The 23,939-nt window shown below is 36.1% G+C and overlaps 1 protein-coding gene across 5 annotated transcripts in view; it reads right to left on the reverse strand.

Annotated features, from left to right (window-relative positions):
• Positions 1-23,939, reverse strand: part of RUNDC3B (RUN domain containing 3B) — a 143,407-nt gene that overhangs the window by 63,962 nt on the left and 55,506 nt on the right. For all 5 annotated transcript variants that reach the window (XM_067042665.1, XM_067042666.1, XM_059074176.2 and 2 more), the window contains 3 exons: positions 18,379-18,512; positions 11,207-11,292; positions 162-251 (listed from right to left, as the gene is read on the reverse strand). In XM_067042665.1, coding sequence (XP_066898766.1) covers positions 162-251; positions 11,207-11,292; positions 18,379-18,512 — 310 coding nt within the window. The remainder of the gene's footprint in view (positions 1-161; positions 252-11,206; positions 11,293-18,378; positions 18,513-23,939) is intronic.

Consider the following 23,939-nt stretch of genomic DNA (forward strand, 5'->3'; position numbering starts at 1 on the left):
CCTATTTAGAAAACCGATCTCATTCGAAAGGGAACAACATAAATCAAATCAATATCCAACTGTGTGCTTTACTTAGAAAACTGAAAGAAAAGAATCATAAGTAGAAACTATTATGAGGTAGAATAATTTTAAGTCATAATGCATATAGTTAGATGAAATACCTGAAGTCAATAGCATTGAGTCCAAGCAGCATGCCAGCAAGCATATTTGCTTCCTCACCCAAGACAATTGCTCCATCTTCATAAAATCTCCTAAAAAATGAAATGGGTGAACACATAAATATTAAAAACTGACTGAAGTTTCATCTACAGAAATCACTTAGAGCCCAAGCTAAAGTAGAAATAACTAAATTTTATTTAAGTTGTCACAACAAGAACATACTTGGATCACTCAAGTCTTGCAGATATTTTTTTTTAAAAAGCTGCCACCGTAATAAAGAAAATCATTCTAAGTGCTTATACCTCTCTTAAAAAGAATCCCCAAAGTGATTCATTCAAGGGTCTACAGTGTCTAGCATTTTTCTCTAAGAGTGAAGCAACATAAATGTAAACTGAAAGGTGGTAAATTCAGTCATTTATACTGGTCTATTTTCAATACTAAGTAGATTATTATTCTATATATAGAACAAACACAAACATACATTCTGTTTCTCTGTAATTCCAAAGGTTATTAACTAAATTAAGAACTAGAAAGGTGTGATTAACAGTAATTTATGCTAACCTTTAACACTACAATACTAACAGGGCAGATGGGCTAGCAACGTGGTGCCTATGAAAAAAAAGTATTCATCATATCTTTGACAAAAAATGAACATGAATCTATCTTTGCTAATTCCTGGAAAGCTTTCTGCTTTGGTTAATGTTAATTTTTAAAATACTAAAGTTTTATTTTAAAATATTTAAAATAAATATTTTGAAAAAAATATTATTTAATATGGGCTTAAGGTACTTGTCCACAAAAGAATGTAAGATCATTGAATTTACTTCTTTTTAAAAATAATAGTATGGGCTTCCCTGGTGGCGCAGTGGTTGAGAGTCCGTCTGCTGATGCAGGGGACACGGGTTCGTGCCCCGGTCCAGGAAGATCCCACATGCCGCCGAGCGGCTGGGCCCGTGAGCCATGGCCGCTGAGCCTGCACATCCGGAGCCTGTGCTCCGCCACGGGAGAGGCCACAACAGTAAGAGGCCTGCGTACCGCAAAAAAAATAAAAATAAAAATAAAAATAATAGTAGTATGCAAAAACTAGTTTATGTTCAGTAACAGGGGTAATTAAATTGTTATAACTATTTATATTACACATAGTCAACACCACTCTATAACACCCCACTAACTAAAAGGAAAGTTTCTTATTAAATGAAATTTGTCTTGCTCTTTTCCATATTCATGAGTTTATAAAGGCTGCATGTAAAGTTTATAATACTATCATCAACACTGAATAGTCCACAGTTTACCAAATACTTTTACAATCATACTATTTAACAACTGCAAAGCCCATGAAGTAAATGCTGAAGGAATTGTCATTCATTTCAAATTCACCACCAAGAAGTGAGTCAGGTTAAAACAATTTGCCCAAGCTTATGTGGATAAACTTATCAAGGAGGAAAACCAATCCTTCTTACTTTAAGTTCTACATATTTTCTATTAAACCATAATACTTCTTTTAAAACAAAAATATTTAAAGAGAATTTAACCTCTGTTATGGACCTTAAGGAATTTTACATGAATAAAAAGTACAAAGAAAAATAAGAGACAACTATTTACCCTCTGACAGATGTAAGGCTGCCAACAAACATGGTGGGAAGACTAGCTTGGATTATATGTTTTCTGTTTCCTTGGAAATATGGGAATTGGTTTTATTCATTTACATAAAAGGAGAAAAACTAAAAGTTCCAGCCTAGCAAAGATTAGTAAAATAAATGGAAGTTCTACATATTCAACTGAGGTGTTCCACAAAAAGGTAATCTAAAATATATAGATTTGTCTAAAAGATATTTAGACAAATCTATATATCTGAAATATTGTCCCTGCCCCAATGGGTAAATCGGCTGTTGATAGACTATTTTATCAACTCCTGGAAGAACTATGATTCCAATAGTTCTAGACCACCACATTCTATGGGACACATGTGTTTGTTCTGGCTTTTGACACTGGCAATCACCCATTATTCCTAGTACTTCCCTATATAAGAAAAGTTCTACTTTTATTTGCCACCTTGAGCCCACCATGTTTTAAAGTACATTCTAGGAGTCAGATCAAAACTATTCTTGTGGGGCTTCCCTGGTGGCACAGTGGTTGAGAGTCCGCCTGCCGATGCAGGGGACAGGGGTTCGAGCCCTAGTCTGGGAAGATCCCACATGCCGCAGATCAACTGGGCCCGTGAGCCACAATTACTGAGCCTGCGCGTCTGGAGCCTATGGTCCGCAACAAGAGAGGCTGCGATAGTGAGGCCCGCGCACTGTGATGAAGAGTGGCCCCCACTTGCCACAACTAGAGAAAGCCCTCACCCAGAAACGAAGACACAACACAGCCATAAATAAATAAATTAAAAAAAAAAAACTATTATTGCTTGTTTCCTAATGTTAATATTAGGAACTAATAGAAATACCTGAAACAAACAAAAACTAACTGGTTTTTAGAAAAATTTTTAAGCCTAAAGGTCATTTATAGGTGTGTATATCATATTGTTTTACTGAGGGTTTTTGGCTTTTGTTTTACTACTGACTTTTTTAAGCTAACCCATATAAATGAAGTGCTTGCTATATGTGAAATCAATAATTCCACTCAAATAAAACCAAGCATGAAGCATAATGCTGCATAGACCTGATTTAATTTAACAGTCTTCACTGCAACAGAAGGGAAGGGAGGAAAAATGGAAGAGGAAAAGCTAGTTAAGAGAACTGTCCATTGTATGCTGAACTTTTCATTATTAGTGCTGGTTAAAAAAACAAAAAATTTTCAGTAAATGCACTTCTAAGTTTGAGATAACAAATTTTAAAAATAACAATATTTAAAAGAATACTGAAGTGATCTGAAAAAGATTATATTTCTATCATTTAATCAAAGACTTAATCAAAGATAACACACTCATTCATGTATATTAGAGAGGCAGAAGCTATTAGGAAAAATTAATTTTATATTCCCTTAATCAAACCAACATATCCATAATTTTGACTGAAAATCTGATTCCTGTTATCAATATTTTCAACGACTTCTAAAGACTGTAAGCTTTCAATTTCTTCATTTTATCTCATAGAACAAATGGAACATTAAAAAAGTTTGCTTATATAACCAAGATTATGTAACCAATCAGCCAAGAGCAAAGCCTAAGATGACTAACCCAATAATTGTAAGGTATATACTAAAAAAAATTCCCTTTTTTTTTGTTGAAAATATTTTTTGTTCTAAAGAAAATATTATTATGAGCAGGATCTAACCAAAAGAGCATACTGACTTGCAAAAATGTATTATAAATATTGAAAGTACCAAGGTGAAAAATATATTAAAAACTTCTGTTTAAAGATTTATATAGTAGACTATATCTTTAAAGAAGTTTTGTATTTTAGAAGCAAAGGAAAACTGTGAGCAACTATTTGATATTACTGTGGTCTGGAAGAAAAGCTCCCACTTTCTATTAGGTATACTCTTTCCAATTATTTGTATGTTGACAAGAAATATATTAGAAATTAGAAAAGTATTTAAAATAATACCCTAATAAGAATAATACTCTTTTTATTAACACATATAATTTAATTTTAGTTGAAATATGTGTCTGTAATTCCATCCTTAGTGTTCATTCTGAAAGACTATTTTAAGGTCTTTCAGGTCCTGGGCTTCCCTGGTGGCACAGTGGTTGAGAGTCCGCCTGCCGATGCAGGGGACTCGGGTTCGTGCCCCGGTCCGGGAAGATCCCACATGCTGCACCGTGAGCCATGGCCGCTGAGCCTGCGTGTCCGGAGCCTGTGCTCCACAATGGGAGAGGCCACAACAGTGAAAGGCCCAGATACCGCAAAAAAACCCACAAAAAACAAATAACCTTTGGGTGGGATCCAAAGTGAACAACCAGAATAGATGATGTTGATACTGCACAATATCATGCTTCAAAATTTCCATTTTTGAGTCATAAGTTATTCCGTACACTAAAAGTACAATATTAAAATATGAGAAAGCTTACCTTATAAACCAAAGAAATTTCTTTATCAACATCTTGTTCTCTTCCCCAGTTTAGTCCTTACATAAGAAACTTGAAGGGAGGAGATAAAGAAGATTCTCCCTCATGACATACAAAACAAATTACAGCATTATAAAGAAATGTTCTCTTCTAAGTCAAATGGAATCAGAATGAAAAACTGGCCAAAAAATAAATCTCCAAAAGGTCTTACTAAGAATGTGAGATTCTTTAATTATCTTTATCAATAAATACATAATATAGCAAGAACTGTGTTATATCCTATAGATAAAATGGTGAACAAGGTAAACATGACCCCTCTTTATGGAGCTTATAGTCTAGGGGAGAGGACAGGCTGAAAAAAAGATAATCAGAGATGGTAAGTAGTATAAAGTAAATAAATAAGTTGTTGAGGTAGAGAAAAATTAAAGGAGAATCCAACTTTGAAGAAAGGCATTAGGAAAGACATTCTCAAGTGTTTAGTCTGAGACCTTAGGCCCAGGGAAGTTTGATCTCACAGGGCTCTGTAGGCCATATAACATTAACAATAATTGTAAACAGTTACTGAGTGCCAGGCACAGTTATAAGTGCTTTACATGAATTATCTTGTTTAACTTTACCACCAAGTACTATGCCATGGAGGGAGTAAGCAATTTACCACAGTCAAAAAGTGGCGAATCCAGGGTCTGACTCCAGGAATATATCTGCAGAGCCTGCTGGCGAAAGTAATGAGAAACCATTTCAATATTTAAAGTGGGAACTGACAGGATCCCTTTTACTTTTAAGAAGACTGGCTGGAAGCTGGGTGGTTACTGGGAGGGGGCAAACTGGGATCTCAGTTGGAAGGCCAATAGGGGAGTATAAGCAAGAGATGAGAGAGGTATGCATTACTATTGCAGCCATGGTGATAAAGGTAAATGGGTAGACTCGAAATAGATTTTGGAGGTAGGATCGAAAAGAGCTGCTACTGGAATGACTGGAAAGAATAAAAGAGAGGGGCTTCCCTGGTGGCGCAGTGGTTAACAATTCACCTGCCAATGCAGGGGACACGGGTTCAAGCCCCAGTCCGGGAAGATCCCACATGCCACGGAGCAACTAAGTCCGTGCGCCACAACGGCTGAGCCTGCTCTCTAGAGCCCGCGTGCCTAGAGCCCGTGCTCCGCAACAAGAGAAGCCACCGTGATAAGAAGCCCGCGCAACGCAACCAAGACTAGTCCCCGCTCGCCGCAACCAGAGAAAGCCCGCGCGCAGCAACGAAGACCCAATGAAGCCAGAGATACATAAAATAAATTTATATTTTAAAAAAATGAAGGAGAAAGAGGAATCAAACATGAATTTCAGATTCTGACTTTGTCAGCCACGTGAGTAGGGCAGCGAAACCATCTGCAGGGTTGCAGGATGGGGTGGGGCTGGGAATCAAGAAGTCTGAACTATCTAGCTAGAGGTTTAAATGTGGTGCCACCACCATACAGGTGGTATTTAAAGTTCCAGGGAGATGGATGAAATTCTGAGAAGAGAAAGAAGAGCAGACAACAGAGGACTGAGCCCAGAGAATACTGACACTAAGAAGCTGTGAAGAGTAAAAGAAGCCTGAGAAAGGGCAGTTATAGAGGGAGAAAGAAAAGCCAGGGAATGCTACAGAAGTTAAAAGCAGAGAGGTTTTTGCAAGACAGAGGAAGTTTTCAACTATTTTAGCTGTACAATGAAGTACCATGTGGACAGAGAAATGTCCATTACGTTTGAGTAGCTTGTGGATTACTGGTATTCTTTTAAAATTATCCTTGGTGGACTGGTGAGAGGCAGAAGCTGGACGAGAATACAGAGTGACTCTCAGACAAGGAGATGAAAGTGTGTATAAAGATTTTTGAGAAGTCTGGTGATGAAGCAGAACATGGAAATGAGCAGCAGTGTGAGAGGGAGATACAGGTTCAAGGGAGAAGTTTTGGCTTTTAAGGTAGGAGGTACCAGTATATGCTTGTACATGGGTGGGAATGATCCAGCAATGGAACAAGACTGAGGATGAGGAAAGAGAGACGTGATAACTGCAGGAAGAGGTGGATGGGGATAGGACCTAGAAGAAAGCAGCCTCTGACAGGAGAGACATTCCATCACAACAAAAATGACTGTCTTGATTGTTAATATGATTGTCGTCTTCAGCCTTGACTCCTTGGGCTTTTCATCGGCCGTGGCGAGCTCCAGACCCTCCTCAGCTACCACGTCACAAATGAGGTACCAGGTCCCACAGAACAAGCACAGAAGCAAGCACCAGAAGCAGCAGCGGAAGCTTTTCATTCCTTTTTATGGCTGAATAACATTCCACTGCATGGAATGGACATTTTGCTTACCCGTTCACCAGTGGATGGATATTTGGGTTCTCTCGCCTTTTTGGCTATTATGGATTATGCTGCTATGAACATCTATGTACATGTTTTTTTGGTGAACATATGGTTGTAATTCTCTTGGATATCTGTATCTATTTATCTAGGATTCATGTGCTGGGACATAGAGTAACTCTACATTTAACCTTATGAGGAATTGCTAGGCTGTTTTTCCAAGTGGTTGCATCATTTTACTTTCCCACAATCAATGTATAACTGTTGCAATGTTTCCAAATCCTTGCCAACACTTGCTGTTATATGTTCTTTTGATCGTAGCCATCCTAGCAGGTGTGCAGTGGTACCTTGCAGTTTGGATTTGCATTTCCCTGATGGCTACTGATGTTACACATCTTTCATGTGTTTCTTGGTCATTTGTGTACCTTCTTTGGAAAAATCTCTATTCAGATTCTTTGCCCATTTTAAAATTTAAAAATATTTTATTACTGAGTTGTTAGAGTTCTTTATATATATTTCACAATCAAGTCTCTTATCAGATATAGGTTTTGCAAATATTTTCTCCAGTTCCGTGGATTGTTTTTTCACTTTCTTGAAAATATTCTTCAAAGTGATAAGCTTTACATTTTGATTCTGTCCAATTTATTTTCCTTTTGCTGCTTGGGTGTTTAGTAACATGTCTAGGAAACTACTATCTAATCCCAGGTCATGCAGATTTACATCTATGTTCTCTTCTAAGAGCTTTACTTTTAGGTCTGAGCCATTTTGAGTTAACTTTATATGTGCTGTGTGGCAGCAGTCCACAAGCACCTTTTAATGACGTTTATTTTTTTCATCTTAATAATGTAAAACTTTCAAACAGATTCAAATTCCTAAAGACCTTCTTAGTTCTTGAAAGGTGTGGTAATTTATCACTACCCTATCTACTCTTTTATCCTTTAGAAAAGTGTTTATCCACTCCTTTTTTCCCCCTTTGTGACAGCTGAGTAATTTTGAAGTTTTACTTTATACGTTACTCTTCTCTTACTCCTCCTATCATATTAAGAAGATGACCGTTTCTTTGAACACTACTTTTGTCATCATAAATGAAGTATTGTGGTGCAACTGCAAAGTAATAAACAGGATTCCACAGAGTAATTTTTTCTCTACTTTATATTTTCCACAGTTGTTACTTCAAAATCTTACCAGAATATTTTCGATCTTGTTTCAAATGTCACATTTGTATTCTTTAGCTTAACTTTTCTTATTATTTTTCAGGCTGCGGGTGAGGAGAAAGTAAAACTTTGAGCAAATTATTCAGTTTCTACCTTACTTCTTTATCTCTAGGTTTTCCCAGTAACCTACCAAAATAATTCCTTTTTTTTTTTTAAGCTTGGATTCTCTTCTTGACTCTGCCAACTTCCCACCTCTGGCTCTTTCCCAATAACACCTCAATCCCTAAACCGTGAAACTCTTCAAGGATTTTTTCAATTGCTCACCAAGATATCCTCCACCGTAGCAAAAAGATCACATGAATTTCTCTAATACTTTGGAGTGATCGTCATGTACTTCAGAAGATTTATTGTAGTTGTGCTCCCTACAGTTCCTCTACCCAATCTCATCCTTGGATTTTCACTGATTAGTACTTTAAAGCTGCCTGTCTGAGCTCATGTAGCTCCTCCTTCTGTACTGGGGTAAACACTTGTATCACCATTTTAAAAGACCTCATTACTCTTTATCTGTGAAGAACAGAACAAGAAGAAATCACTTGATTCAGACACTCTCAAGATTCCTCAAGAATTAGAGATCATTTCTCATTGTTCTACAAGCACTTATGTCAGTGAGCATCCAGACAAAAGGTAAGGAAGAATTATTCTTTCCAAAGGTACGCTTGTTATTTTACAAACCTAATCTTCCAAATACATATGTTTTTGCTAGGGGTTCACAATCAAATTTATAATTTATAATTAAGAAGTTTCTCTGGTTTGATTTCAGTTTTAAAAAAAAGTAGTGTGAATAGTTAAAAAGAAAGACTTTGTCTTTTTGCAACTGCATTTTTTTAGTTAACTTTTAGGATGAGAGTTCTGAAGTAACTACCTACTTCATTTCTTGATAACTACAGAGCCATCATAGTCACATTTAAATACTGTGTGTGTATATAAATATGATGTATTTCTGTGCATGTATAAACATATACTAAGCCATGTTTCTATTTGAATAATATGTTTATATAGTTACAAGAATATTTTTACTTCATGAACTTTTTACAGCTGAATCACTTCCTTTTTTCAAAAAAAAACAGCTAATACCTAAAAACAAGGCAAAAAGGATTTCCCTTAAAAATTTTAAGCTACTCACTCTAAAAATAGTCTATTCAAGTACTATTTCTACCCCACCCAATTGTGTAAACTAAGAAACAAGACTAACAACTTAGAGAGATTTTTTTTCTTAAATTTATTTATTTAATTTTGGCTGCACTGGGTCTTCGTTGCTGCACACGGCCTTTCTCTAGTTGCAGCGAGCAGGGGCTACTCTTCGTTGCGGTACGCGGCCTTCTCATTGCAGTGGCTTCTCTTGTTGCGGAGCATGGGCTCTAGGCACGTGGGCTTCAGTACTTGTGGCACATGGGCTCAGTAGTTCTGGCTCGCGGGCTCCAGAGAGCAGGCTCAGTAGTTGTGGCACACGGGCTTAGTTGCTCCGCGGCATGTGGGATCTTCCTGGACCAGGGCTCGAACCCGTGTCTCCTGCATTGGCAGGCGGATTCTTAACCACTGTGCTACCAGGGAAACCCTAGAGAAATTATTAATGCTTTAATTTCTATTTAGAAAAGACTATCTTGTTATTGTATAGGAGATAATTATGGTATAAACTTGGTTTTGATTTCATTAATTTAGGATGTTTAGGTTTGATCTATGAGATTCTGATACTACTTTTATTTTTGAAGCCTTATTATCTTCAATATTTATTATCTTCCATAATTAAATGTATTTACTAGTGATAAATAAAACAAATGTTTCATTGCATAAGATTTATTTCAAATGTCTAAGAGTTTATCATCATCTCACTGCCTATCTTTAGAAATATCTCAAGAGTATCATATTGCTTTAAAAGAATTCAATAAGCATATATCAGATTTACTTTATGCAAATACTTCTTGGAGTTAAAAGTCTTTATATAAACCTGGTCAAATTTATAATGATAATTTTTTTCTTTGTATCTTCCAAATAAAAAATTTATTGTTTTATTACCTAAAAACATAGAGACACCTAAGTAAAGATACTGTAATCTGTATCAGCTAGTTAGCTAAAAGAATGTGTCATAATAAAGGCCCAGATTTTCTCAAAATCCAAAATGTCAAATATGGCATCAGGACATGAAATTAAGATTCCAGATACATGATTCCTGTATATACATTCCTAATTTTCTGTCAAAACTGGTTTAGTCACTCTCTTCTTTAAGAAATATGATTAACGAGGTAGAAATAAGTATGGTAATTTAGATGTGTCTAAGGCAGAGCTGTCTGATAGAACTTTCTGCTATGAAGCACTGTACTATATTTGTGCTGTCCAATTTGGTTGCCATTAACCACACAAGGCCAGTGAACACCTAAAATGTGATAAAGCAACTGAAGAACTGAATTAGTAATTTTACTTTTTTAAAAAATAAATTTATTTATTTTATTTATTTATTTTTGGCTGTGCTGGGTCTTCATTACCGCACGCGGGCTTTCTCTAGTTGCGGCGAGTGGGGGCTACTCTTCATTGCGGTGTGCGAGCTTCTCACTGAAGTGGCTTCTCTTGTTGCAGAGCATGGGCTCTAGGTGCGCGAGCTTCAGTAGTTGTGGCACATGGGCTCTAGAGCGCACGCTCAGTAGTTGTGGCCCATAGGCTTCACTGCTCTGCGGCATGTGGGATCTTCCTGGATCAGGGCTCAAACCCATGTCCCCTGCATTGGCAGGTGGATTCTTAACCGCTGTGTCACCAGGGAAGCCCAGTAATTTTACCTAATTTCAATTTTAATTTACACAGTGGCATGTGATTAGTGGCGACTGTACTGAATAGTACACATCTAGGATATTGAAAATACTGAATATTTTCATTTACAAATACTATTGAAATTGAAAAAAAGTGGTTTCTTTAACAAAAGCTATAAATACAGATTAGCAGACCACAGCTGAGTAGGAATGACTGTTGTCCTAATATGAACCTTTTCTCAACCATCATAAAAAATTAATAAAGTCCTGTTTTGCACAATGTACCATCTTACAACCCAAGAGGAACATTGGTATAGACTGCCCTAAAAAGACAATTGAGCAATCATTAATTATATTATATAAGAATTAAAGAAGTAAATGATTCATTTATTCTTTAAAAGCAATTAAATAAATATTGCGGTGTGGAAAGAGAAAGAATGCTATAGGAATTTCACAGATTTTTCTTCAAATGGTTAGAAAAAGGTGTGTGGAGAGAATGAAACTTCACGTGTTGAAAAAGTAAGAATCAGACATTGTTCAGAAAAAAGATATTCCAGGCAGAATGTGAGGCATGAAAAGATAAACCAAGGTAAAATGTATGTTTAGTTGAGAAACTGCATTTTCCTGAGAAGTACAAAAAGGAGGAAATAAAATAGGTGAGGACTTTAAAAACAAATGTATCTTCATCTATTCTTACTGCTAAGTCTTCTGGTAAATCTTTTAAATATATATTGAAAATTAAAAGGACTTTTAAACCTGGTTGTTTTGAAGTCTCTCAGAGCTGTAGAGATGTATTCAGATAAATGTTTTTCCATGAGTGCTACTCTGATCCAGGCTCTACCCTAAAAGGAAGAAGAAAGAATCAAACATGAAAAAAAAAAGTTAGAAGTTAAAATATATTTTGCCTGCTATGTCATAAAAATATAAACATTTTAATATGCACAGAATAACTCACTCAAAATATGCATTTGATAAAGACTAAAAATATTTAAGTAGAAAAGATGAGGTAAATTTTAATTATATATAGTATACACTTTGTTCTCTGAAGGTGCAGGGTAGATCATGTCAGATTAACTTTCTAGCATCTGAAGGGACATAACCATTAATATTGACTTAACTTGGGTTAGAGACTTCTTGTGAATTACAGAAGGAAATCACAAGACATATCTCTTTACTTCAATGCCCAAATCAACATGCCAATTAAAATGAGTCGCCTTATAAAACATGAAGAAAAGAGTCCGTTCTCATTAATAAAAATAATCACCCTCACACCACTTGTTTAGTTTCAGACAACCAAATTTCATTATTTATCATGCATACAAATCATGAGTTACTGAATTTGGTGCCTCCAGAGCATTCTTAAGACAATTACCAAAAATTTAAACCAGAAAAAACAAAAACACCCAGAGGCATACTCTAGAACAAAATCACAGAAAACATACAATTCTAACAAAATATGAAAAATTTAGTTTTACTTCTGAAAAGAGCTAACATCATTCAATAGTTGGGACTGGCCAGTTAAGTTTTTTTATAATCCAAACCATTTCTTCTGGATTCTTTGTTTAGAATGAAAGACTATAAAGATTATATTTTTTAGTAAGAATTTTATAATTCAATTACTTTCCTTTTCACTCAACCCTTTCACACATCTCCAGAAAATCTATGAAGATTAACTATATAGAAATTCAAAACACTGCAATGGCAGCTAAGAATAAAGGTGTCACTAACCAATAAATATGATGGTCGACTACCAGTAGAGAAAAAAAGCACTGAAATGTCTACAGTTGTAGAAATGTCTACAACTCTAGTGAATTCACCAAAACTGTCGGACAGAAGGATCAAAACGGAGTTAATCCAGACGTGGAAAAACCTCACAGGCTAGGACTTCCCTGGTGGTGCAGTGGTTAAGAATCCGCCTGCCAATGCAGGGGACACAGGTTTGAGCCCTGGTCTGGGAAGATCCCACATGCCGCGGAGCAACTAAGCCCGTGCGCCACAACTACTGAGCCTGTGCTCTAGAGCCCGCGAGCCACATCTACTGAGCCCACACGCCACCACTACTGAGCCCGTGCACCTAGAGCCTGTGCTCCACAATGAGAAGCCCACGCACTGCAACAGAGTAGCCCCACTCGCCACAACTAGAGAAAGCCCACGCGCAGCAACAAAGACCCAATGCAGCCAAAAATAAATTACAATAAATTAAAAAAAACAACAACAACCCAGCAGGCTACAAGCAGCAGTATTGTTGGGAAATAAAGGAATGATATGGGTGTGGTTGGCATGCCAGTCAGTTTGCCCACCAACATGCCCACCTTTTTTTAACCTAAAAATCCCTTAGCTTGCCCTGTGCTCAGTCCATTGTTTCTGCTGAGTCAGCCCAGGGGAACCTACAGTTAGTTGTAGCGGATTGGAACAGAGGAAGGAAGAGGCAAGCACCAGCTCCCAGTCTCAAGATTCTTAAAACTTCATCTAAAAGACACAGAGACTAGTAGTAGTGGCTTGAATCAAAAAGCTACATTCTAAAACAGAAACGGGAAAAGCTGCTCTCCAGAGAAAGTTAGACACTCCTAGGAGACTGTGCTATTGTTAAGATAAGAAATATAGGGGAAAGTCCTGCTTCCTGATTTATTAATTTCAATCCACACAAAACTGGGCTGCACCTAGTTTCCTGTCCTTAGATGTTTGTGGAATTCTTTGTTATATTGTCATAATAAATGGTGCTGATTTTAACAGTTTCTTTTCTTTCAACAAAAGAAACAGAAGATATAAAGCTTGTTGGGACCATAAAGGGGGAAAAGCTGAAAATTAGGTTTAAGATTTTAGACTTTATCAGATAATGGTGAACCACTGAAGGTTGCTGTTATTGTTTGGGAGACACAAATATTTGTTTGTTTGCCACTAAAGGTTTTTCCAAAAAATTAATAAAAGTAGTCAACACTTGTTAAGAACGTAATTAATACATGCTTAACTCTGTTTTAAGAGCATTTTACACATTAAGATATTTAATCCGCACAAGAACTGTGTATGAGTCATGTTACAATACTATCCCTACTTTACTATATGAAGAAACAAAAAATAGACACAACTGGAAGACAGGAAACTCAAGCCACCAAACCAACCAACCTAATTGAACTAATACCCATACGCTCTACCTTCCCTCCTATTTCAGGGGATGAACTGTAATCATTTAAGATAGTAAAAAAACAAATCACAGAGTGGACAAAAATATTTGCATTATATGTATCTGACAAAAGAATCTCATTTGTAGAATGCCAAGAATTCTTACAAATCCATAAGAAAAAGATAACTCAATTTAAAAATGAGCTGCAAGGGGAAGATTTTAAACTGTAGTGTCAATTTCTTTAGTAGACATCAGAATATTCAGATGCTTTCTTCCTTTTTGTGTTAGCTTTGTAAGTGACAGTTTTCAAATAATTTGCCCATTTCATTTAAGTTTTTTAATTTATAGGTGTGAAGTTATTCATAATACCTTCTTTTAGGATTTTTAATGTCTGTAGGGTCAACGGGTTTTACCTCTTCTTCATTACTGATACTGGTAATTTATAATCTCTCTTTTTTTTTTCTTTCTTGAGTGGCCTTGCTAGAAACTTAACAGTTACATTAATCTTTTTAAAAACACCAACTGGGACTTCTCTCGTGGCACAGTGGTTAAGAATCCGCCTGCCAATGCAGGGGGTACGGGTTTGATCCCTGGTCCAGGAACATCCCACGTGCCACGGAGCAGCTAAGCCCGTGTGCCACAACTACTGAGCCTGTGCTTTGGAGCCCGTGAGCCATAACTGCTGAGCCCGCCTGCCACAAGTACTGAAGCTCACGCACCTAGAGCCCGTGCTCTGCAACATGAGAAGCCAACACCACGAGAAGCCTGCACACCACAATGAAGAGTAGCCCCTGCTGGCTGAAACTAGAGAAAGCCAGCACACAGCAACGTAGACCCAACGCAGCCAAAATTTAATTAATTAATTAATTTTAAAAACCAAAAGACACCAATTTTTGGTTTTGTTGATATTTTTCTAGTGTACATTTGTTTCAACTTAATTGAATTTTTGCTCTTCATTATTTCTTTCCTTCTACTTTGGGTTTGTTACTTTTTTTTAAGCTTCTTGAGATGAAAGCTTTGATCACTGATTTTTCAGACTTTCTTTAAAAAAAATACATAAAAGCCTATTTAAGCCCATCTATTCTCCTCTAAGCACAATTTTTTATATATTTTCATTATCATTACTTACCAAATATTTTTCAATTTCATGTGTAATTTCTTCTTTCATCCGTGAGTTATTTAGAAAGTCTTCTCAATTCAACTTATATAAGCATTTTTGAGTTATCTTTTTATTATTGATTCTACTGTGGTTAGAGAACATACTTTATATTTCAATCCTCTGAAATTCATTGAGGTGAATTACAACTTAGCAAATGACCGATTTTTGTACAAGTTCTATAAGAATGAATATCCTGTAGTTTCCTATTTTGATTTTCTTATATACTCCAGTTCTCTAGTATTATTAATCTTTATATTTTCTTTCTTTATATCATAATTACATAAAAGTCCATTATCTGCATCTCCCATAGGTCTGTTTCAATTGTCTTTTTTATATTTCTTAGTTTTGTTCATTTAATCTTATTTCCTGATATACTTGGTGATTTCTGATTAAATAGTGGACATTGAGGAAGAAAATTTGTAACAACTCTAATGCTACCTTTCTCTAGAGTAGATTTACTTTTCTTCTGGTAGACAGACAGTGTACTTGAAAATCACCTTGTACCACTTAAGGACACTGCTTTTAGGTCTTTTGGGGGCTGGTCTTCATCTGAATTTCCCTTACTCCCAAGGTAGCCTTTCTGGGGTCACAAATAAAAGCCTAGAGTGTTTACAGGGCCCCTCCAATTTGTTTGACTTCCAGGCTTGGGGACATCACACTAAAGAACTAGGGATAGGAAAAGTTGAGTAGTAGTTAAAAGAGGAGGTAGATTTGTGAATCAGTAATAGAAAATGAACATTAAAAATGGCCTCTTTGGGCTTCCCTGGTGGCGCAGTGGTTGAGAATCCGCCTGCCGATGCAGGGGACACGGGTTCGTGCCCCGGTACGGGAAGATCCCACATGCCGCGGAGCGGCTGGGCCCGTGAGCCATGGCCGCTGAGCCTGCGCGTCCGGAGCCTGTGCTCCGCAACGGGAGAGGCCACAACAGTGAGAGGCCCGCGTAACACACACACACACACACAAAAAAAAAAAAAAAAAAAATGGCCTCTTTGCAATACTGTATCTTATTGCAAAGTTCTAGTATTTGGTAATTCTGGTGTATCTGTGATTAACACCCTCTCTCTGCCTCTGCCTCTTTCAGTAGAAAATTTGGCTAAACAGCCTCTGGGACAAAGCACTGACAAGGCCAGCTTCTGAACAAGGAAAAAATAAACAAGAAGATGAGACCAGGAATAACTAGGAAGGATTAGGGACATAAGTCATAAGAATGCATTAAAGACTACACTCACAGTTCTGTCATGGTATAGGTGCTCAGTAAAAATTTATCAGGTGGAAGCTGGTTGATGTGAGTAGTATATTCAGAAATTGGTCTACTATGTTAAATTTATATCATAGAAGGAACAAGGATAAGGTTGCTTATCCTAACCATAGGATTATGTTATCCCCACCCCAGTGGGGTGGGGGGGGCAGTATAGGGGTAGGAGAGTGGAAAGTACAAACTACTGGGTGTAAGATAGGCTACAAGGATGCACTATACAACACAGGGAATAGAGCCAATATTTTGTAATAACTGTAAATGGAAAGTAACCTTTAAAAATTATATTTAAAAAAGTAAAAATAAATATTTTAAAATTTAGGTACTTGGTCCATGTTTTACAAAATATTTAATTTCAATATATGTGCCAATTTTGCTAACCAAAAATTTTCCATAAGAAAAAAAACCTTTCTAAATAAAAATGGATACAGGAACTACTTAGAAACTACACTGTTGAAAGATGATTGTTATACTTTTGTTTATTATACAGACATGTAATTTATAAGGTTATGATTGTCAAATAATGAACTGAATTAAATTATATCGATCTTAAAACTGTACATATCTAGTATTTTCAACCTTTATTTTCTACTTCATTTTCATTTCATTCTATAACTCTTAAGTGTCAAAAATGGTAAGGAAAGTTACTATGACAAACCAATAAAAATAAACTACTATACTAAAGCTAATATACCTTATGTCACAAGCTCAGACCTTTACAATCTTAAAAATTTTGAGGACTCCAAAGGGTTTTTACATAGGTTATATCTATCCAAATTTACTGCACTACAAGTCAAAACTGGAAACTTAAAAAATATATAGTAATTAAAAAAATAATGAACTCATTATATATGTTAGCACTGAAAACTATATTTTTATGAAAAAATAACTATCTTTCCCTAAAAAAAGTATTAGAGAGAAAAGGAGCTCTGTTTTACATTTTTACAAATCTCTTTAATGTATGGCTTAATAAAAGAGAACTAGATATCTGCTTCAGCATTCTATCTGTTACAATGGGTCGTTCTGGTTGAAGCATGTGAAGAAAATCTACTCTCACATAGATACATAATTGGAAAAAGGAATCATTTAATAGCCTTTTCAGATAATTGTGGATGATATTCTCTTTTGGTTCTAATCAAAATTCAGTAAGTGATAATTTCTTAAAGGTTAATTGCAACATGGACTCTATAACCATATCAATGAATGTTTCATACTGTATTACATTCTTACACTTTGAATGGATCTTCTACCCATGCATGATTTTATTATTCCACACATCAGTCATTTAAAAAATATAAGTTATGCAGGTCTACAAAATACTGACACATTCCATTAGATAATATAAATATATTTTTGTTAATATCAACATCAACGTTATTAGAAAAGCATTTAAGTACTAGGAAGTTACCAAGCTTAAGATGGTGAATACACTGCAAGTTTTCCAAAATTCTAATTTTTACTGGAAAGCTTTAATTTTACCATTGGCAACAAATACTGTCAAGCTGTTTTTCTTGAAGGAACAGGTTTACTTCATTCATCTTTACTTATGAGATGTCTACAAAATGCCTACGTCTAAAAAGGCTATAGTTTGAATGTTTTTCTTTCAAGTAAAAATAGTATTACATGACAAAAGTGTCTAGTTCAGTTAACAATTTAAACTATTGTATGAGTACGTTTCCTTGAGACAACCATCATATGTCAATATGCTGCAGAAATGCTTTATACATACTTCCCATTTTATCACTCAAGATATTAAAAAGACAGCTTCTCAAAGGTTGAGATTTAATTAACAATGTTTACTTCACCATCATGGACATTAAGTGAAACTGGTTTTTGTTTTTATTTTTAAGACTGAATGTATGGTGAGGAAGAACTCAATGACTACTAGTATAGTTTGATGCTACTGCTTTAATTTATGCTAAGGCACCAGTTAATTTTACCCACCATTGCTTCTGCCATCAGCAGTGCAAATATCAACACAGTGCATAAGGCAAATAACATTTTGGTACTATGTGAAAATCGTTTTGACATTATGGACTGCCAGCTCAGGACACTAAGAGTCACAGATTTAGGTAATTCAAGAAAAGTAGAAACTTCATAGACTAGGAAATATTTTACTGTGCTTCTCAAAAAAGAAATTCATAGTTACTAGCTTCATACCTTCCTGCTATTTATAAGGCAACAGTAAAGATTCAAGAGCATTCTAAAATAATTACATGCTACTAAAAATAAAAAATGAAACAAGCCTCTGAAAGATGTTAAATTTGGTCAAGTGCTTAATTCCAACAAAGAAAAGAAAGATTTTATATAGCAAAGAGCTCAAAATTTTCTATTTGGTTCAAAACTGCTTAGGATTAGATTACACATACTGCGAATTATTATTTATGTCTTACCTTAGCTCTAGAGGAACTGACATTTTCCATATTTTCAATGCTGCAGATACAGTTCTGTGAAACTTTCCGGCAAGCCACTCTGATATAGTCCCAGAAGCTACGAGGACTTTCATAACCAAACCAGGTTACTTGACCTTCAGGAGACAAATTGTAATACAAAATAAAACTAGACTAGAAATTCAAAACGCAAGAACAATAAAACTCTGAGAAATAAATGTCAGTAGAGTGTGCGATTTGTAGAAAGGGCACCTGGGGTCAAAAAGTCTGGTCCCGTTCTACCTTTACCTAGTTGTGTTACTTTGGGCAATTTATTTAATGTATCTGGATCATAGTTTTCTCAACAATAAAATTAAATGAAGCAAAAAGGGTCTAGACACTAAAAAGTCTCTTGTAGGTTAATATCCTGTTATTCTAACACAGTCTTTCATAGAGTACGCAGGTATGCCTCCTTGTGGTTCTAGTTAAGCATTAATTTAAATGTCACCAGTTGCATCCTAAAGCTTCCTCTTCTTGGAAAAACAGAAAAAAATTTAAAGGCAACACTTTTTCTTCTCTGCAGAGTGATACTTCAAAGAAATGAAACAATGTGTGGTCTGTAAGTACCTATAATCAGTGAGACTACTACATTCACTAATCATTCCCACCCATTCACTACCATTCTACCCAAACCTTCATCTAACTGTCATTCATCTGCTCTCTTCTAGTCACCAACCTGTGACAAGTCCTTCAGGCATTTACTATTCTAATCTTCCAGATTTGGGTATTTATGTATTGTTCAAGAACAAATGTTCTTTTGTGTGTATCTTATATTAGTACTAATATTTCTATGCAGAACTTTGAGTAGTAGGTCCAGGGGAACAATTTTTTACTCTGAATATTTTTAAATGGGACATGAGAGACATCTTAATATTTCTTCAGGTGTCTGGAATAATTATTCTTACCTAGGGAAGTTGTTCAATCTTAATGAAGAAAGATTAGCTTTTATATTTTAAAATCTCTGCTTCTTTGTTTTCAATTAATATTTATCTCAATCTTCTTTCCCCCAGTAACACATTCTCTCTAAGCAACATCAAAAAGAGTTAAAGTGTTCTTGTCCACAAGCAGCATTTTAGGAACAACGTCTGAAATATTTGACTGGTGTCCAACCATGGCAGCCCATAAGAATGACTGGACTTCTTTTAAAAAGTACTCATGTCTGGGCTCCACCCAAACTAAATAATCAGAATCTTTGGGGGTGGGCCTACACACTGGTATATTTTAAAAGATCCCCCTGGTATTTCTAATAGTATGGTTACTCAACAAACAGAAAGCTCACATATCATGATAGGTAACCCCTATTCATCATGCAGGACATTTCCAAGGGCTCCTCTTCTGGTAAGCCACGTGTGATTTCTGCAGTAAGTTACTCCCCACTGCGTGCTGGCATATCACCCTGAGCTTACTTACCCTTCTAATTATCTGCTTACTTGATTGTCTCACATATTAGGTGGAAAGATCACTAAGGCAAGGACTGTATCTTACTTGTCCTCAATTCTATCTCCAGCACTTGACACAGTGTTTGGCTCATCGCAGGCATTTAATAAATATTTACTAAACAAATCGACTGGTTAATCAGCACAAAATAAGATCTTAATTGCAATGCATATAGAAATTTGAATTTAAAAAATCTAATTAGTATCTTTTTACAGAAACAGCTCAATGACAATCTGGTATCAAGATGTCTGCATGCGGGCTTCCCTGGTGGCGCAGTGGTTGAGAGTCCGCCTGCCAATGCAGGGGACACGGGTTCGTGCCCCGGTCCGGGAAGATCCCACATGCCGCGGAGCGCCTGGGCCCGTGGGCCATGGCCGCTGAGCCTGCGCGTCCGGAGGCTGCGCTCCGCAATGGGAGAGGCCACAACAGTGAGAGGCCCGCGTACCAAAAAATAAAAAAATAAAAAATAATAATAATAAAAAAAAGATGTCTGCATGCTAGATTACAGATATCAAATATTCTGGACAAATAGATTTAGCTTTGTCTACAAATAACTAAAAGTACAAAAGCATCTAGAAATCTTTACTCAAACATCTATATAACTCAAATGTCTCCTTAATAATTAAATCTTACTACCAAAAAATAGAAATCTATAGGAATGTTTATAATCTTCCTTCTTTTCCTCAATCTCTTCCCATAACTTTTCTTTGCCCCCTCTCTTCTTTAGTTAAAAAAAGTTCCTAGAAAAGGATCTCAGTAGAGTCTGTCTTTTGGGGCAATTTTCATGTTATCAATTTGTTAGCCATTTGGAGAGGAAACAGAATGCCTAATGGTAAGAATATGAGCTTTTGAGCCTGGTGGACCAGAATTATATCACTTTCTAGACATGCAGTCTTAAGCAAATGACTTAACTTCACTCTACCAATCTGAGTTTCTTCTATAAATTGACAATAATGGTGGTATCTACATGATAACACTGTTGTGAGGATTAAATAATATATGTGCAGCAATTAGTATACAGTCTAATACAAATATTAACAATGATTACTACTGTTATTACTATTATCATACAAATAGTAAAGAGACCCAAGGTCCCCTTGCATTGCAAAGTGGGAATGAGATGCACAGTGAAGTTTTTCCCATTACTTGCTTAGAATCTAGAAAAATCTTTAAAATTTGCTCCCTAATCCAACCTTTTACCATATCAACCATTCTAAATTTACCTCCCTAAAATCTAGTCTTGACTAATTTTCCTTGGCTTCTATTAATTGGTATTGTCCCGCAATTTAAAAATGAGGAATAGGGCTTCCCTGGTGGCGCAGTGGTTGAGAGTCTGCCTGCCGATGCAGGGGACACGGGTTCGTGCCCCGGTCCACGAAGATCCCACATGCCGTGGAACGGCTGGGCCCGTGAGCCATGGCCGCTGAGCCTGCGCGTCCGGAGCTTGTGCTCCGCAACGGGAGAGGCCACAACAGTGAGAGGCTCGCGTACCATAAAAAAAAAAAAAAAAAGAGTAATAGCTACCACACTTCCCTCAAGAAATGGAGTACCATACACTGCCAAGGACCTCATAAGGAGAATCACAATATTTCTCTGGTGACTTTATTTTAAATCTTCTCATGAGTTTGACATGGCTGAGGAAATTAATTTATGAGAAGTTTCAAAGTAGAGCTGTTGAAAACCTAAAGAATATAACAAAGCCCCCTTTTGGAGGAGAGGAAACAAAGATATAGAGAAACTAAAAATCTAGGCTTAGGTTAAACAGAGAAGGAATGGGCGCTAAATCCTTAGGATTCCTGCTATGTGTAGGATATGCTGTCTACAAGACCTTCACCCAAGAGATAATGACAAGATTTCCCAGCTAGGGCTTCCCTGGTGGCGCAGTGGTTGAGAGTCCGCCTGCCGATGCAGGAGACACGGGTTCGTACCCCTGTCCGGGAAGATCCCACATGCCGCGGAGCGACTGGGCCCGTGAGCCATGGCCGCTGAGCCTGCGCGTCCGCAGCCTGTGCTCCGCAATAGGAGAGGCCACAACAGTGAGAGGCCCGCGTACTGCAAAAAAAAAAGATTTCCTAGCTAACAAACTGAGAAACTAAACAATTAACAAAATGACATGTTGCCATGACTTGCAGGGCCTTAAATATACCAGTAGTATCTTCACAACACTGCTACCTACTCAACAAACTAGATGAGAGGATGACTTGGCTTGATTCTGCCTTCCTTTCTCTTTCATGTGCATCATTTCCAAAACGAAGTTTTAAAATCAAGACCCTGAATTTTTCACTTTCAGAACGATGTGGGTTAAGAGAAGGTGGAGTCCCATGTTAGAACCTCCAAATGAACTCTCATGTAAATTGTCCATATATCCTAGGGTTTTATTTAAATAATTTCTGCATCTATGAAAAAGGCTGAAGTTAATTAAAAATAATAGAAGTGTTCAATTGGTTATTTGAGATATTATTACTTGAACATCACTTTTACTTAAACACAGATTAACTGCTAGCAAAAGATGTACTTGGGCTATTAGTCTGTAACCAATGTTCAACAGGAAAATTAAAAAACAAAGCTACAGGCTTCTCATGCCTTTAAAAATAATTATTGAGGTAATAAATAATCACTCCAAAGATATTCTCATTTCCTTTAAAAAGAACCACAAAAGCAAATCACATAGCAAGAAACTGACTAGCCTACATTTTGAAGAAATTTTATTCAGGAGAAGAATTATGCTGTCACTAACAATTCTCTTTTTAAGGTTGCTGACAAGTGAAGTGTATAAAGTGCTTTCAGTTTTATATGTTTTTAGTAGCTGACTTTTTAACAAAGACAAAGTTAAACAAGCTTTTCAAGACTAATTCCCAACCCATCAATCCAACTCTAATTCATTTTAGGCACAGAAATAAATGGTGAAAGCTTGCTAGACTAAAAGGAGATCTGCTACTAACCAGCTACATGATGTCTTTCCCACTAAACTGCCTCATTTTCAGCAACTTAAAATGGCCTGTGATCTCGTAAGATCCAATGTTATTCTAAAATTACTCTTCTATATTATTTAACTTAGACACCTAACTTAATATAACTTTAGATACCTACCTTAATATTATTTAAGGTATCTAACTTAAATAATATAGTCACATCATGCAATTTACTCGTGTTTTGCTTTTATCTTATTTTATGGCAAGATGAGACCTTCTAAAAACAAGAACTAAACTTTCCAAAGTGGTTCTCTATTTAGTAGTGGCTAATGACACATCATCTTTTGATAATATAAGATATAAATGAATCTGTTAAGTGACTTCCTTTCTCCACACTTTGTATTAGTACTTCGCTATGTAAAGAGGCAATGTAAGACTGGTCTCACAAGCTGAAGTTTTGTTAGTGCTACAATATATCACCTAGATGATAAGAACAAAGACTATTACCTTGGAGCTGCTATTCATCTAGACAAGCAAAAAAAGACAGTCCCATTTTAATTTTAATAAGCTACTCTGATATTGCAAAAGTTTCAGATACTTAAAGGAAACTGGTTACTTATGGATTTATTGTTGCCAATATATTAATATTTCAGTATTTAACTTTTCACTGTAAATTTTATAGCAGCAATCCTAAATTTCTTACTGCTAATTTATGAAAATTAGTTTATTATTTTCTACCATCTTTTTACTGAATGGAGAAAAGTTCCCATTTCAACAAAAGGTCAGAATCTTTTCCTTTTAAAAAAGTACTACTATTAGTCGAAGCTTATATTTATTAGACCACCCAGCTTTGAAAGTAAAATTATGACCTTGATTAACTTTCTAGACAGTCTCATGTTAATGTTTTAAAAAGAAGAACAAATTTAAACACAAAAAAACCCTTTAATTACACTTTAAGCTGATCTGAAGAAGTCTAAGTCTAGATTAGATACTCAACTGTACTTATACTGCTAGCTCTGTATGTTACTTACAAGATGCCCAAGTAAATCGTTTAGTAACTATGACTCACAGTCACTAATCTATAAAATGTAATTACTACCCTTTGGTACTGACAATTAATGTTTTGTTCACTGGTAAGGAATTTATCACAGACAAACATCTAAAGTATGTATCTAC

The sequence above is a fragment of the Kogia breviceps genome, chromosome 9 (assembly GCF_026419965.1).
Source record: "Kogia breviceps isolate mKogBre1 chromosome 9, mKogBre1 haplotype 1, whole genome shotgun sequence".
NCBI classification, from domain to species: domain Eukaryota; kingdom Metazoa; phylum Chordata; class Mammalia; order Artiodactyla; family Physeteridae; genus Kogia; species Kogia breviceps.